This window comes from Barbus barbus (genome assembly GCF_936440315.1).
Source record: "Barbus barbus genome assembly, chromosome: 21".
NCBI classification, from domain to species: Eukaryota; Metazoa; Chordata; class Actinopteri; order Cypriniformes; family Cyprinidae; genus Barbus; species Barbus barbus.
The window spans coordinates 24,236,969-24,251,269 of NC_136749.1; the positions used below are offsets into that span (position 1 = coordinate 24,236,969).

Here is a 14,301-nt window from a genome sequence, read left to right on the forward strand (position 1 = left end):
TGCCTTGAGATCATTAACAAGCTCCTTCCGTGTAGTTCTGGGCTGATCCCTCACCTTTCTCATGTCCATCCTTACCCCATGAGGTGAGATCTTGCATGGAGCTCCAGACTGAGAGCGATTGATGGTTGTTTTGTATTTCTTCCATTTCCGAATAATCGCACCAACGGTTGTCTCCTTCTCACCAGGCTTCTTGCTGATGGTCTTGTAGTCCATTCCAGCCTTGTGCAGGTCTACAATCTTGTCCCTGATGTCCTTTGACAGCTCTTTGGTCTTGCCCATAGTAGTGGAGAGGTTGGAATGAAAGATACAGATTCTATGGACAGGCGTCTTTTATACACACAACAAGCTGAAATTAGTGTTCCACATGTGCACATAACCAATCTGTGGGAGCCAAAATTCCTGCTGGTTGGTAGGGGATCAAATACTTATTTGACTTACTAAAATGTAAATCTTTTTTTAACATTTGTATGCTGCTTTTTTTCTGGATTTTTTGTTTGATATTCTGTCAAACAAAATCATCAGGGGATCAAATAATTATTTTCCCTACTGTATCATAGAGTGGTATTTGGCTAAAGACGGATTGAAGTTGAACACGTCTTAGTGATAGATTTGTTTCTTACAAACACACAGCATTTCACTTCAGATGACATGGACAGGATGGACTGGAGTCATGTGAATTACTTGTGGATTATTGTAATGTTTTTATCCGCTGTTTTAACTCTTATTCTGACGGCACCCATTCACTCCAGAGGATACACTGGCAAGCAAGTTATGTAATGCTACATTTCTTCAGATCCTTTACATACGGTTTGTGTGAGTCTAAACCTAAATGCAAGTTTTGTCTTAACTCTAGGCAAATTGTGGAGGAAAAATATCAAGAAAACCACCTGCGCATGCAAGAGTACAAGTCCAAGAATTTTCAGAAAGTTAGTGTGGATGTTTTAAAGGTATGTTGATAATATTCCTGCCAGATATTATGCATTATCCAGACATTTTAGCATTTTATAGTGATATAAATATGAGATAAAAGCAGTGCTGTTTTTATGTCTTTTCCAAAGGTGAGAACCGAAGAAGCAGTTAACCAGACTCAAACGATTCAGAGTGAGACACCAAACAGAAATTCCGAACTGTCAGGAAGCATTTCTCAAAACTCTGATAAGATGTGCAAGTCTGTGTCAAAAGACCATGGTGAGTGGTATTTATAACTGAAGCTCAGATGGGGTAAATTGTAGGTCTGGGTTGACACACCTTGGCTGACAAAATCTATAACCCAGGGTCAAAAGCATCTCTTAACCCTCTTTCAGAATTATAAGAGTGAAACATTGAATTTGTCAGGGCCTTGGCCTAGTAAGACCATAACCCAGGGTTAAGTGTGCCATGAAAAGCCCTACAGTTAGAAAAGAGAGTTTTGTTTTTTTTCCAACACATTGTTTAATTAAACTTTCATAATGTAAATTAAACAAATCATTTTGAAACCTAGCTCCCCTGGTACCTTTCTCTTGCTTTTTAAAGTCTATCACGAAATGTGTGTCTGATGAAATTCTACCCATCTCTTCCAAATCAGAAAGTTTAACTTTCCATCAGAAATGACTTTCTCTTTTTCTACATCTTCATTCAAATTCATTGCGTGCTTGGCGCTCCAGTGCCTCTTTCTCCATGGTTTAACAAACAACAGATCCCAGAACAGAGCGAGGTGCCATGAGTATTACATTGCACTGTCAGGCACACACACAAGATTGGGGAAAAAAAAAACAATATTCCATTTCAATTTGAAAGTCAAATGATTCCTAGAAGTTTTTAACGATGTTCTACCACACAGATTTATCAGAGCAGAAGTTGCCTGCCTTTATGAACAAATGGTAAGGAAACTAAGAAATGAGCGGTTATTTTCATCCCTTATTGAAGGCAGGACCTCAGAACCCAAGCCTGTGAATGTTTTCCACAAATATGGTGATTTATCCAGATCCCACATTTATCCAGATCAGGGACAACGTACTGTAGTGTGTACTCATGAATACGGACTATATGAGCGCCACTGTCAACAGATAGAAGAGGGGAAAAAAAGTTTTCTTGGAATATATTTACAATGCGAAAAATAGATGCTAATCCTAAATTACATGTTGGTATATTCATTTTAATATTTATTCAGCAAGGATGTATTAAATAAATGCATTTATAATGTTACAAAACATGTTCTTTTTAACTTTTCTTTTCATCAAAGAATTTTGAAACCAATGTATCATGATTTTCACAAAAACATTAAGCAGTAACTGTTTTAGCATTCAACTTTAGAAATGTTCCTTGAGCACCAAATCTGCAAAATAGTTTAGAATTATGTGACACTGGAGCAATGAGCAATAAAAAGTCAGCTTTGCCATCACTGGAATGAATTAGATTCTAAAATATATATATATAAAAAAAAAAAGTTATTTTAAATTGCAATAGTATTTGACAACATTACTGTTTTTATTGTATTTTTGATCAAGTAAATGCATGCGTTAGCACAAAAAACTTATTGACCTCAAACTTTTGAACAAATGTTTTTAAATTATATTTACTATTTGCATATCACTTTTAGCTACAGTAGATTTGTACAATTTATTGTTTTAATCTTAGTGGAACATGTCCAAATATTATCTTTTGATTATCTACAAGTGTGGTTGCTCTGCTAGGAAAATGTGTGAAACTGAGAGAAACTAACTTCATGCATCCACTAAAATGATTGGTTGTGTCCTAAACCTGAAAAAGATTGCAGTATAAGGAGGAGGGAAGGCGTCAAGATGCATCCAAATGCAATATTTTTGTCACAACCTGTTTTTGAAAACAGCTTAAATGTTATCCCACAACCATGTGCATGTGGTTCGCCAACTGGTGGCAAGTATAAAATTGGAACGATTAAATCAAGTTAATTAATTCATAAATATCCAGTTATCATTTTGCTTCCAGTTCCAGTTAAAATAAGCATTGTAGTCTTTAAATTCTTGCTTGTGTCTAAATGAACTATGGTGCCTTGGAAATCAGTTTCTAGGTGTCACTGCCTGTTGAGTCATTAGCTGATGGGCAGTACAACAGATGCTTGAGGTTTCGGAGGCAGCCCTTGACACAAGTTTGTTTATGCAAAAAATGACTCGGGAAAGTGCAGTTAGTTTTGAAAATAGTTTCTCTACAGCATCATTGGTTTGCAGATGCCACTTGGTTAATATATTATTATCTAATGCAATGACGTTCAGACATTTTTAAATGTATCCAAAAGTGTCCAAATATTTTTTTAGGGCCACTGTATATGATTATGTTCGTACGTTTGTATTTAAGTTGGCATATTTGTTTAGGATGACCTGTCATTTTCTGGTGCTCATTTGCATCATTGCTAAATAATACAATTGGCTTAAGTTAATATTTGTGTGGAGGCCGATAACCAGATTTTTGACATGTCTGTAATTTTGCATTGACTGTGAATATGTGCAGAGTGTGATCTGGTGAACTGGTTTTCGGTGACTCATTCTTTTACCAGTGTCATAATATTCATCAAGGGAAAGATAAGTTATGGCCAAAACGCCTCCTTAATCGGGTTTTGGTATCATGATGATAAATCTCAGAGACGTGTTTTCAGGAAGTCCTGAGAGGTTATCTATCAGTTCCCGACTAATCACTTTAGATTCCTCTGTAAATTAGATGTTTTAAACGAGTGCAGAGCCACAGCTGCGCTCTTAGACGACTCAGGGAGAATCCACACGGTGTGATTTATCGTTAGAAGACGCCAGGGGTGCAATCACCGTGAATCTGAAATATTACTGTATTGTAAGTGGGAATATGTGGGAAAGAAAAGCGTGCAGCAAAGCTCATGTGTAAGTATGTGAATCTGTATTATTACAAATTAAAGAAGTGATGCATTGCTGCTGGGTTTGGAATTAATGGAGTCAAATCTCTTGTTCTTAAATTTAGCTAATGTATTTATTATTTAGCTTCCATAAAACCTCATGATTCAAGTTATCTCGGAGGCAAGGAAACTCAGCGAATGAATAATACATAATTAATGCTAAAATGTGCATGTTTTGGATCGTTTACTTAGAGTCGCCCAGCAGATACACTGAGCAGGTTAACTCTTCTACATCATAAATAAAGGTAAATGCTCTTCTGGGATGGAATATTTATTCAGACATCATTGTTTTACTGCTCCTGTCATTTTGAGAGTTCATAGTTTCTGCTCATATCTGCAGTTAAATCATAATGACTACACAAGGGACTTCTGTGCCTTGGAAAGATGCCGTTCAAATGAATAAACTCTGACAATAAGCACATTTTGTGCAAGCCTTGTCAGCGTAATTGTCTCCATTCTGTAACTGGCTCTTTCGTTTGTATGCACACATCACTACTATTATTATTAATTAGTACTGTAGACTGAGTATGTATAATAGAGTATTGCATCAAATGAAACAATGGTTTTATAAGGCAATAAGCCACAAGAGGCCTTAATCAAATACTGAATACATGTATCTGTCTGTATGGATGGGTGCATTAATATAATATCTTTTATAAACTTCTTTGTTGTTGTATATTTATGAACATTTGTGGCCTTTTTTTAAAATGCAAGATTATAATTCATCTTTTAAAGTTAGCTTCAGGCACAAAATGTATAAGGGTCATTTGCTGGGGCACTATTAGGAAACCTTGACCCCAAGGCTGGGACTCTTAAGTGCTTTCAGTATTTGATTAAGAGAGCATAAAGTAAATGGCAAGAAAACAGCTAATGATTGTTTAATCGTTGTTAAATATCTCAGTGTGTCATTAGTATCGCTAATTGGAATCAATAAAGTTAGGAATGGAGGGTTCTCTGAAAAATGCAGACTGTCATCCGTAAGGCTTTTCATTTATCGCCATTTAAAACACATTTTAGTAGTAGTAGACAACTTTATTATCCCCGTGGGGCAGTTGGGTTTGCAGCACAGTCGCATTTTAATTGATTCTAAAAGTAAAATAAGGATTTAACCTAGAATTAGCCTTGGATGACCCACAGTCCTCTACTTTAGAACAATCTGAAATGTGAGGTTTTACCATAGTGCCAAATGTTTCACAAAAGATTTAACTTTTGTGTCTTGTATCTTGAAAAATGGTACAATAAGTGGCAAGTCTGATATGTAAATGCTGCTACACAAAACCTGACCTGTGCTTGATCGAAACCCTTTCAACGTACACTACCAAGGCTTTATTTGATCAAAAATATAGTAAAAACATGTTGTGAAATATAATTACAATTTAAAATAACTGTTTTCTATTTTACAGTTTTTTTCCTGTGATGGCAAAGCTGAATTTTAGCATCATTACTCCAGCCTTCAGTGTCACATGATCCTCCAGAAATCATTGTAATATGCCAATCTGGAACCATTATTATCAATCATCAATGCTGAAAATAGTTGTGCTACCTAATGCCTTTTTCCTTTGAATAGAAAGTTCAGAAGAACAGCATTTATTTGAAAACAAAAAAAAAGAACAATTCTTTACTGTCACTTTTGATAAATGCAGCTTTGCTGAATAAAAATATTAAAAACAATTTTTAAATGATAATGTAAAGAAATACAAACTTCTACAATCCCTGGAAAAGTTCACCTAAAGTTCCTTAAGTACAGAAATATTCAAAGGCCACACTTTTTGTGATGACGTTTTTGTGTAAAACAGACATAAGCAGAGTCAATGAGGCAGGACTGAGGCCTGAACAAATGATCATTTGAAATGACTGAGCTGAATCGCAGAAGCTTCCTGCACAGTGACAGTGATGAGGTAGAATGCTCTTTCTGCTCTTTACTGGATAAAACAGAGCTGTAGTGTTGTAAATGTGCTCCCAGGGCTCTTTTCTTTAATTCTAAGTTGCAGGTTGCAATTTCATTGGGGTGCAGCAATTTACTAGTTTAGACAGGACTGAAAAATAGAGCATGGTGCTTGAAAAAAAACATGGTTCTTGTAGCCATGGGAACCGCAAATTAACCATGGTTTTGTTACTTCAAATAATAATAGACAAAGTACATTTATTATTAATATTAAATATTTAGTATTATAAGTATTAAGATAATATTTTTTAGTGGTTATAAAAACAAATCTAAGCCAACAACAGCCTTTAAAATGACTTAAATTTTTTAAGTTTTCTATAGTGTGTTTTGGTACATATTCCATTAGGATTTATTGGTTTTAACAAGCCACCAATAGAAGGTGACCAATTACCAGTAGAGACCAACAGAGTCCATAATGTTTCCATTATAACCAGTACAAGTCCCATTATAACCATTACAAATTTTGTGATGGTGTCTATTGTTTTTCTTGGTTTTTTTCAACATTACATGTTATAAATGCCTGTAAAGGGCACCAAAGGCGTGGTAGTTACTGCTGTTACACTTACAGGACAATCATATCCTTGTTTAATAGGCTATTGACCAAACATTTAATTGAAATATCCACTTAATCTTTCATTTCTGGCCACCTTTTTGTTATAGATGACACAGCCTCTATAATTTCTTCAACAAAAAACATGTGGACGTCACATCCCTTACAAAAATTAACCATGGTTTTATCATAGTAAAACTGCTTAATTTTCTTTTGTGTGATTTCTGAATGCTTGAGACCATAAAATCAATCAGACAACTTTATTAATAAAATAATAGCCAAAGGTAACTGTATAGAGCTATAATAGTAATTAGTAAATAATACAATTTAATTCAAATTTATTTATTTACTTTCATATTTTATTTCAAGTTCTATTTTGACCCCTATAGTAGGTGTTTTTTTGTTGTTGTCTTTTTTACTTCCATAATATTTGAGGGAGGGGGGGCACAACAATACAATCCTGCTCAGGGCCCCTATTTGGCCAGCAGCGGCCCTGTACATGCTGACGCATTACTGTACTCTTTCAAACCGCAGGATAGTTCTCAGGTGGAGAGCGCTACAAAAGAAAATGAAACTGTTGAGATGGTGAATGGGAAATCCCTCAGAGTAAAGTACAGTCTAACACCCTGCTCTCGCTCCCTCCATCTCTTCTGTCATCTTTGTGTCTCCAGTTGTGAAGGTCCAGTCGCTGGCAGCTGTCTAATAGAATTACAGGCATGAAATTGTGTAATCATCTTGGTCACAGGCCCAGCAACCCGTGTGTGTGTGTGTGTGTGTGTGATAGAGGTTGTCATTGTTCATTTGTTCACATGTGTTCAGTGTAGAGGTATTCTGATGGTCTGTTTCAGCGATGAAACTGGCACAGATCCATTCTCATTGTCTCAGTGTTATCAAGTAGAAAATGTAAAGTGTTAATGATAGAGGCTACCTGTCATATCAAAACATTGCTCAATAATTCAGAGTATCGGTTAAATAGTTGCTATTTTTTGATCATTTCAGCAATCCCTGAGGATCCTCAGATGGCGGAGGCATTTTACTCCGTGGATGAATTTGAGTCATGCTCGGAGGAAGATTCAGATGGAGAGGAAGACTCAGAGGATAATCTCCCCACAGACCCTTCCTGTCAGACATGTGGACAGGTGAGGAGAGATCCGCCGCCTGAGAGAAGCTCTTGTCAATCAGCTGTGTGACTGTGTGATATTTACATTTAATGAAGATTTAACTCTGTGCTGACTCAATCTTGTACACACTGTAATTAGAGTTTATCTCTCTGTCAGCAGAGCAAAAAATTTACTCGTTTACTATCGTAACCTCGGTTCCCTAAGATATGGGAACGAGGACTGTCGTAAGACGCTGTATGGGAAAAACTCTTTTTTCCTCTTCAACTGAAGCCTTTTCAATAACGCAGTGAAACTGCACATCCATTGGTTTGTGCAGTGCTATAAAATCAAACCAATGGCTCGGCAGCGGCGCTAAGTGAGCCTATGGCTATGCAGCCCACCATAGCCCGCCAAAATGGGCGGGGCCTCTGGCTATACAAGCGGCAATGTTGGTCAAGTGAACCCCTAAGACTGCTTAACTAGCCGGAGGCGGCAAACTAAGCAGAAGTTGTTTATCCAGCATCTCCTGCAGAAACGAAAGAACCACTGATACCTCAGAGGTGACCGGATCTAAGTCGTGGTCTTGACATCAAGCCGAGAAAATGGACCATTTCAGAGCATAGAGGCGTCTGGTAGACGGGGCTCTAGCTTCTGCCATAGTGTTTAAGACACGCTTTGGGAGGTCGAAAGGCTCCCGTTGAGCGGTCACACATGCAGGGCCCATAACTCGGGCCGTGGATGCCACAGCGTGCCGTTCGCTTGAGAGAGGAGGTCCCGTCTCAAGGGGATGGGCCATGGGGCTGCTTCGAGCAGCTGGAATAACTCCGACACCTATGGCTGGTACCTCCAGAGGGGGGCTATTAGAAGAAGCCTGTGCTGTCATTCCCTGACTCATCTGAGTACCTGCAGTAGCAGAGCGATTGGAGGGAATGCATAGAGCATTCATGCTCTTTGTGAAATAGATTGGACAATGAGAGTTGTCTTCGGAGGCGAAGAGGTCTACTCGAGCTCTGCCAAAGACTTCCCAGATTTTCTGAACCATGAGCAGGTGGAGCGTCCATTCCTCTGAGGAGACGTTGTACCTCAACAAAATGTCCGCTTCTTGTTTCATTTTGCCCGGCACATGCGTCGCCTTCAGTGAGCGCAGATTGGTCTGAGCCCAAACAAGAAGGTCTTCCGCCAGCGTGCTTCGAGACGAGGCCGCCCCCTTATGTCCAGCAGGAAAAATTGACAGGCACGGCACACTGCTAGCATCTTAGGCATTTGATGTGCAGACCCGACTAAAAGACCGAAGGTCGGCTTGCCCTCGCACAGTGCTCCCCAACCCTTGTTGGAAACGTCTGACATGACAATCTTCCTTCTGTGTGCCATGTCTAAGATCACACCTCGCTTCAGCCAGAGGAGTTCCCTCCAATGGTTCAGGGCTGATACACAGGCCCGAGTCACCGTTATGCGATGGCGACCATGACGCCAAGCCGCAGATGGAACCCTCTGCTTCAGCCAGAACTGGATGGGCCGCATGTGAAGCAGGCCCAACCGAAGTACTGGCGAAGCTGCTGCCATAAGGTCCAGCATTTTCTGGAAGGCCTTGAGCGGGTGGATGGTCCCTTCCTTGAAGGAGGCCGTACGGCGCTGAATAGTATTGTGCCAAAGCACTTAACAGTATCAAATTGGAGGATAGAATGTCAGTAATGTATAATAATAAGATTAAACATTCAATTTTCAGTTAAAGGCATTTCATTATTGAATTCAGAGATGTCATTGTCTAGCTCAGTTTAGTTTAAATAGTATCTGTGAAATCAAACTGATGATAATCGCTAGAAATTAAGTGTCCCCAACTGAGCAAGCCAGAGGCGACAGCGGCAAGGAACCAAAACTCCCTCTGTGACAGAATGGAGAAAAAAAAACCTTGGGACAAACCAGGCTCAGTCGGGGGGCCAGTTCTCCTCTGGCCAGGATATTATTGTTTATTTATTGTTTACTTATTGTTTTAATTAAAATTTTAAATGTATAAATGTATTATATTTCTATTTTTATATTGTTGCAATTTCTAACAATAATAGTATTATGTAGTTCTGTATTTTATTATATTTTTGGTTATTTGTTTTATTTTAAGTTTTATTGTATTTTAAATTGAGGTCTTCACTGGGGATATGTCCCCGGGGGTCATCCAGGTGTCCGGCCTCTGTCGACGATCAGGGCCACATACATCATCTCCCGGCGCCAATCCACCGTCTGATCCGGACACGCACTGAGAAACAGAATAGAAACAGACAAATATTAGCGTAGATGCCATCTCAGATTTCTGTAGTGGATAAACATAAGATATAATTCGTTTTGGGTAAATCTAACAGGTAATCTTTGGTCTATCGTACAGCTCCGGGTATCCACATACAGCGACGATGATTTTGTCCCTCCATTGTTGTTTCGGATTTCTGCCTCCGCTCATAATCACGTCACTACTAAAGCAAGATCCTGATTGGTTAACGTGGCGCGAATCACGCGTTATGCGCATCAAATGCCCGAAACGCTCAATTCGCGCGAATCGTGCCGCAGGATGTCTATTCGCGTCTTTGCATTGACTTAACATGTAAACCACTCACGCTTAACCGCTTAATTCGCATCTAGTGTGAACACACTTTTACAATGACGACGCGGCATTTGAAACAACGCCGCGACAGAATTTGCTCTTTTGTGAGGCTCTTTTAGATAGTCGCCATATGGCGGCAGGGGATAGGCCGGGATCCGCGAGCTGTGCGCTGCGAAAGGTCCAATCCGGCTGCTGAGGCGTTTCAACGGCGAATCTCGGCGTCAGCGAAGAGTCAGCGAGGAAGAATCTTCACCACTGAAGAGAAGAAATCTGAGATGCTGTGGCAAAGCGGCCACTTATATAGCCAGAGGCCCCGCCCTTTTTGGCTGGCTATGGCGGGCTGCATAGCCATAGGCTCGCTCATCGCCGACGCTGAGCCATTGGTTCGATTTTATAGCACTGCACGAACCAATGGACTTGCAGCTTCACTGCGTGATTGAAAAGGCTTCAGTTGAAGAGGAAAAAAAAGTTTTTCCCATACAAGCGTCTTACAACGCAGTACGAGTGAAATATCGACAGGGAACTAAACCAAAGAGTTTAGATAAATTTACAGAGAGATATACACTTTTTTTCTTGAAGCTGTACTTTTATTTGCCGAGGATGAATTAAATTGATCAAAAGTGACATTAAAAGTAACGCAAAACTTGTGAATTATAGTGTATACAGTGGCATGCAAAAGTTTGGGAACCCCTTGCAGAATCTGTGAAAATGTGAATAATTTTAACAAAATAAGAGAGATCATACAAAATGCATGTTATTTTTTATTTAGTACTGTCCTGAGTAAGATATTTTACATAAAAGATGTTTACATATAGTCCACAAGATAAACAAACAGCTGAAATTATTAAAATAACCCCCTTCAAAAGTTTGGGAACCCTTAGTTCTTACTACTGTGTGTGGTTACCTGGATGATTTACGACTGTGTTTTTGAGTCTGGATTTAAATGTGGCTAATGTTTTAGCACATCTGATCTCTTCTGGAAGCTGGCTCCAACTGTGGGCAGCATAATAGCTAAAAGCGGACTCCCCTTGTTTTGTGTGAACCCTTGGTATTTCTAAATGACTTGATCCTAATGATCTGAGTGGTCTGTTAGGTTTTTATTCAGTGAGCATATCTGCAATGCATTTAGGTCCTAGGCCATTGAGTGACTTATAAACGAGTAAAAGTACTTTAAAAATCTATCCTAAACGTAACTGGAAGCCAGTGTAAGGACCTGAGGACTTGTGTGATATGCTCAGATTTTCTGGTTCTAGTCAGAATCCTGGCAGCAGCGTTCTGGATGAGCTGCAGCTGTCTAATGGTCTTCTTAGGAAGGCCGGTGAGGAGACCATTACAATAATCCACCCTGCTGGTGATAAAGGCATGAACAAGTTTCTCCAAGTCTTGACTGGAATCAAAACATCTAATTCTTGCAATGTTTTTGAGATGATAGTATGCTGATTTAGTTACTGCTTTGACATGACAACTAAAACTAAGGTCCGTCTGTAGAATCACCCCAAGATATTTGACTTGATTTTTAGTTGTTTGACCCCTAGGGTCAAGGTATACATTCACCTTCAGAACTTCATCTTTGTTTCCAAATGCAATGACTTCAGTTTTCTCATTGTTTAACTGAAGAAAGTTTTGGCGCATTAATTTCATCAATGCATTGTCAGAGGGAGTCAATGGGGCTATAGTCATTTGGAGATAAGGCTATAGCTGTGATAGGCAGTTTGGTTCTTCCTCATTATCTGACTTAGTGGGAGCATATACAGGCTAAACAAGAGCGGTGCAAGAATTGAGCCTTGTGGGACTCCGCATGTCATGGCCGTCCACTTAGACTTATGCTCTCCTATACTCCCATAATAACCTCTCCCTTCTAAGTATGACCTGAACCATTTGAGTGCCATTCCAGAAAGCCCGACCCAGTTTTCCAGTCTCTCTAGAAGTATGTTATGATCGACAGTGTCAAACGCAGCACTAAGATCCTGAAACGCACACTTTTCCTGAATTAGAATTTAATCGAATATCATTTATTATCTTAATGAGCGCTGTCTCTGTGCTGTGATACGCTCGGAAATCAGATTGAAAATTGTCCAGGTATCCATTTGAGTTTAAGTAGTTGTTCAGCTGATTAATGACTACCTTTTCAATAATCTTACCTATGAAAGGAAGATTTGATATTGGTCTATAGTTGCTCAACATGGTGTTATCAAGATTGCGCTTTTTCAGAAGGGGCTTAACAACTGCAGTTTTAAGGGAGCTTGGAAAAGTCCCAGAAGGAAGTGAGGCATTCACCACTTCTAAGAGATCAGCTTCTAAACAGTTAAGCACACTTTTGAAAAAAGATGTGGGAAGTGAGTCAAGATAGCAGCTTGACGATTTAAAAATGTTGCTATCAATTGCTTTAAAGACAGACATAGTCACTTCTTTTTGAAATTTCGGTTGAATCTGTGTGACCTCTGCATAACTTGAGGATGTGCCAATCTCCTTTCTGATATTATTGATCTTCTCAGAAAAGAAGGAAGCAAACTCATTGCATTTGCTGTCGGAGAGCATTTCACTGGGAATCTGACTTGGGGGGTTTGTCAGTCTCTCAACAGTCGCAAAAAGAGTGCGAGTATTATTTAAGTTACTGTTTATAAGGTTTGAGAAGAAGGTCTGTCTAGCTGTGGCTAGTTCCACATTGAAAGCATGAAGGCTGTATTTATAGATGCTATAGTGAGTTTCGTCTTTCGCCATATCCGCTCAGCTTTTCTGCATTGTCTTTTCATATTCTGAACTGCTCTTGATGTTCTCCAAAATTATTTGTGTCTGCCAGTCTTCTTTCTGACCATTATCGGAGCAATATCATCAATAACATTCTTAACTTTTGAGTTAAATGAATCCAGGAGAAGATCAACAGAGTCTGCAGAAATGCTTGGTGTTAGAGATATTGCCTTCATAAATAAATAAATAAATAAAGCGCACTAGTGTTCTCATTAATGCATCTCTTTCTGACTAGATTCAGTGGCGACAAGAGATCAATATATCAAAGAAAATACAGAAGTGATCAGATAGCGCTACATCCTTAATAATAATGGATGAAATGTTTAGTGGATAATGTTTTCTACCACAATTTTAGTTGAAATAGGGTAGGCAACATGTTTTTTAAACAGTGAAAAACATATAAATGATGACCAATTACTTATATATTCATACAGTATACATCTGAAAATAAACTGCATCAACTAGCCAAATGCTAATACCATATTTCCTTCCATCCTCAATGACACTTTTGGTTTGATATTCCTCAAGTATCCTCTTTTCCTCTTCCAGTATCGTTTTGAATTATTCACACACTAAACTAAAAGACACCCTCAAGCCTTAATACGCCCTCATTGACAGGATCATCTATGAAGCATGGAATAAGATGATTTCAGTCATATCTCACAAGCACTCGAGTCCACAGGTAATGGTTAATGTAGCGGTAAAATAATACCACTTGTCTGCGGTATTATAGTCCGCATTATGCAAATGCATTTTGCCCATAGAGGGTTTTTCAGCCAAGCTCAAACTCATTATTGCAGATACTTTGTAGTGCTGGAGTTTTGCGGCACAACAGCAAACACATACGTTCAGATCAGATGCGAAAGAGCCAGGGGCTCATCTGGACTCCCAAGAGATCACGAACTATGCATCTCAGCACACTCGTAAAGCAGCAATCCAATACCAGGCTTCTGCACGATTCGATCAGGCCAGCCGAGATAGATTAAAACTATTTGTCACCATTGAGAGGGAGAAAGAAAAAACTCAGAACCATGATAGTATAAGTATGAAACCAAAAGAGAGAGTGGAATAGACTTCTGCCCCAGTGGATATTTGATAATTAGCTGGCTCACAGTAAGAGTGGAGTGGCGATGTTTGTGCCGCCAGCCGTGGCCGGCTGAGATTCCCTGGAACTGTGGATAGAACAATTGCATTTTGTAAATAGCAGAATAATACAATGCTGGTTCTTCTGCACCAGCATTTTTTCTTTTCTCATTTCGATACTTTGCACAGATGGCACGACTTGATACCCTTGAACTGCCCAAAGGCCTACTTTCTACCACAATGTACTTGTGTCTCATTCACAGTAAACTAGGTCCAGCTTTCTGCACACCAATTGCAGTTTGAATATGGTTTTCCATTTACAATATTGTGTTTCTTCATGCGTTGGCACTTTTATGTTTGCTTCTTTTCAAATGCATTTTTATGTATATATTTGGATTGTTTTATCCA

The 14,301-nt window shown here is 39.1% G+C and overlaps 1 protein-coding gene across 1 annotated transcript in view; it reads left to right on the plus strand.

Moving 5' to 3' along the window:
• LOC306887033 (serine/threonine-protein kinase Nek11-like) overlaps positions 1-14,301 on the plus strand; it is an 83,608-nt gene that overhangs the window by 35,262 nt on the left and 34,045 nt on the right. The window contains exons 11-13 of the mRNA XM_079444497.1: positions 854-947; positions 1,059-1,188; positions 7,372-7,511. Of these exons, the coding sequence (XP_079300623.1) occupies positions 854-947; positions 1,059-1,188; positions 7,372-7,511 (364 nt within the window). The remainder of the gene's footprint in view (positions 1-853; positions 948-1,058; positions 1,189-7,371; positions 7,512-14,301) is intronic.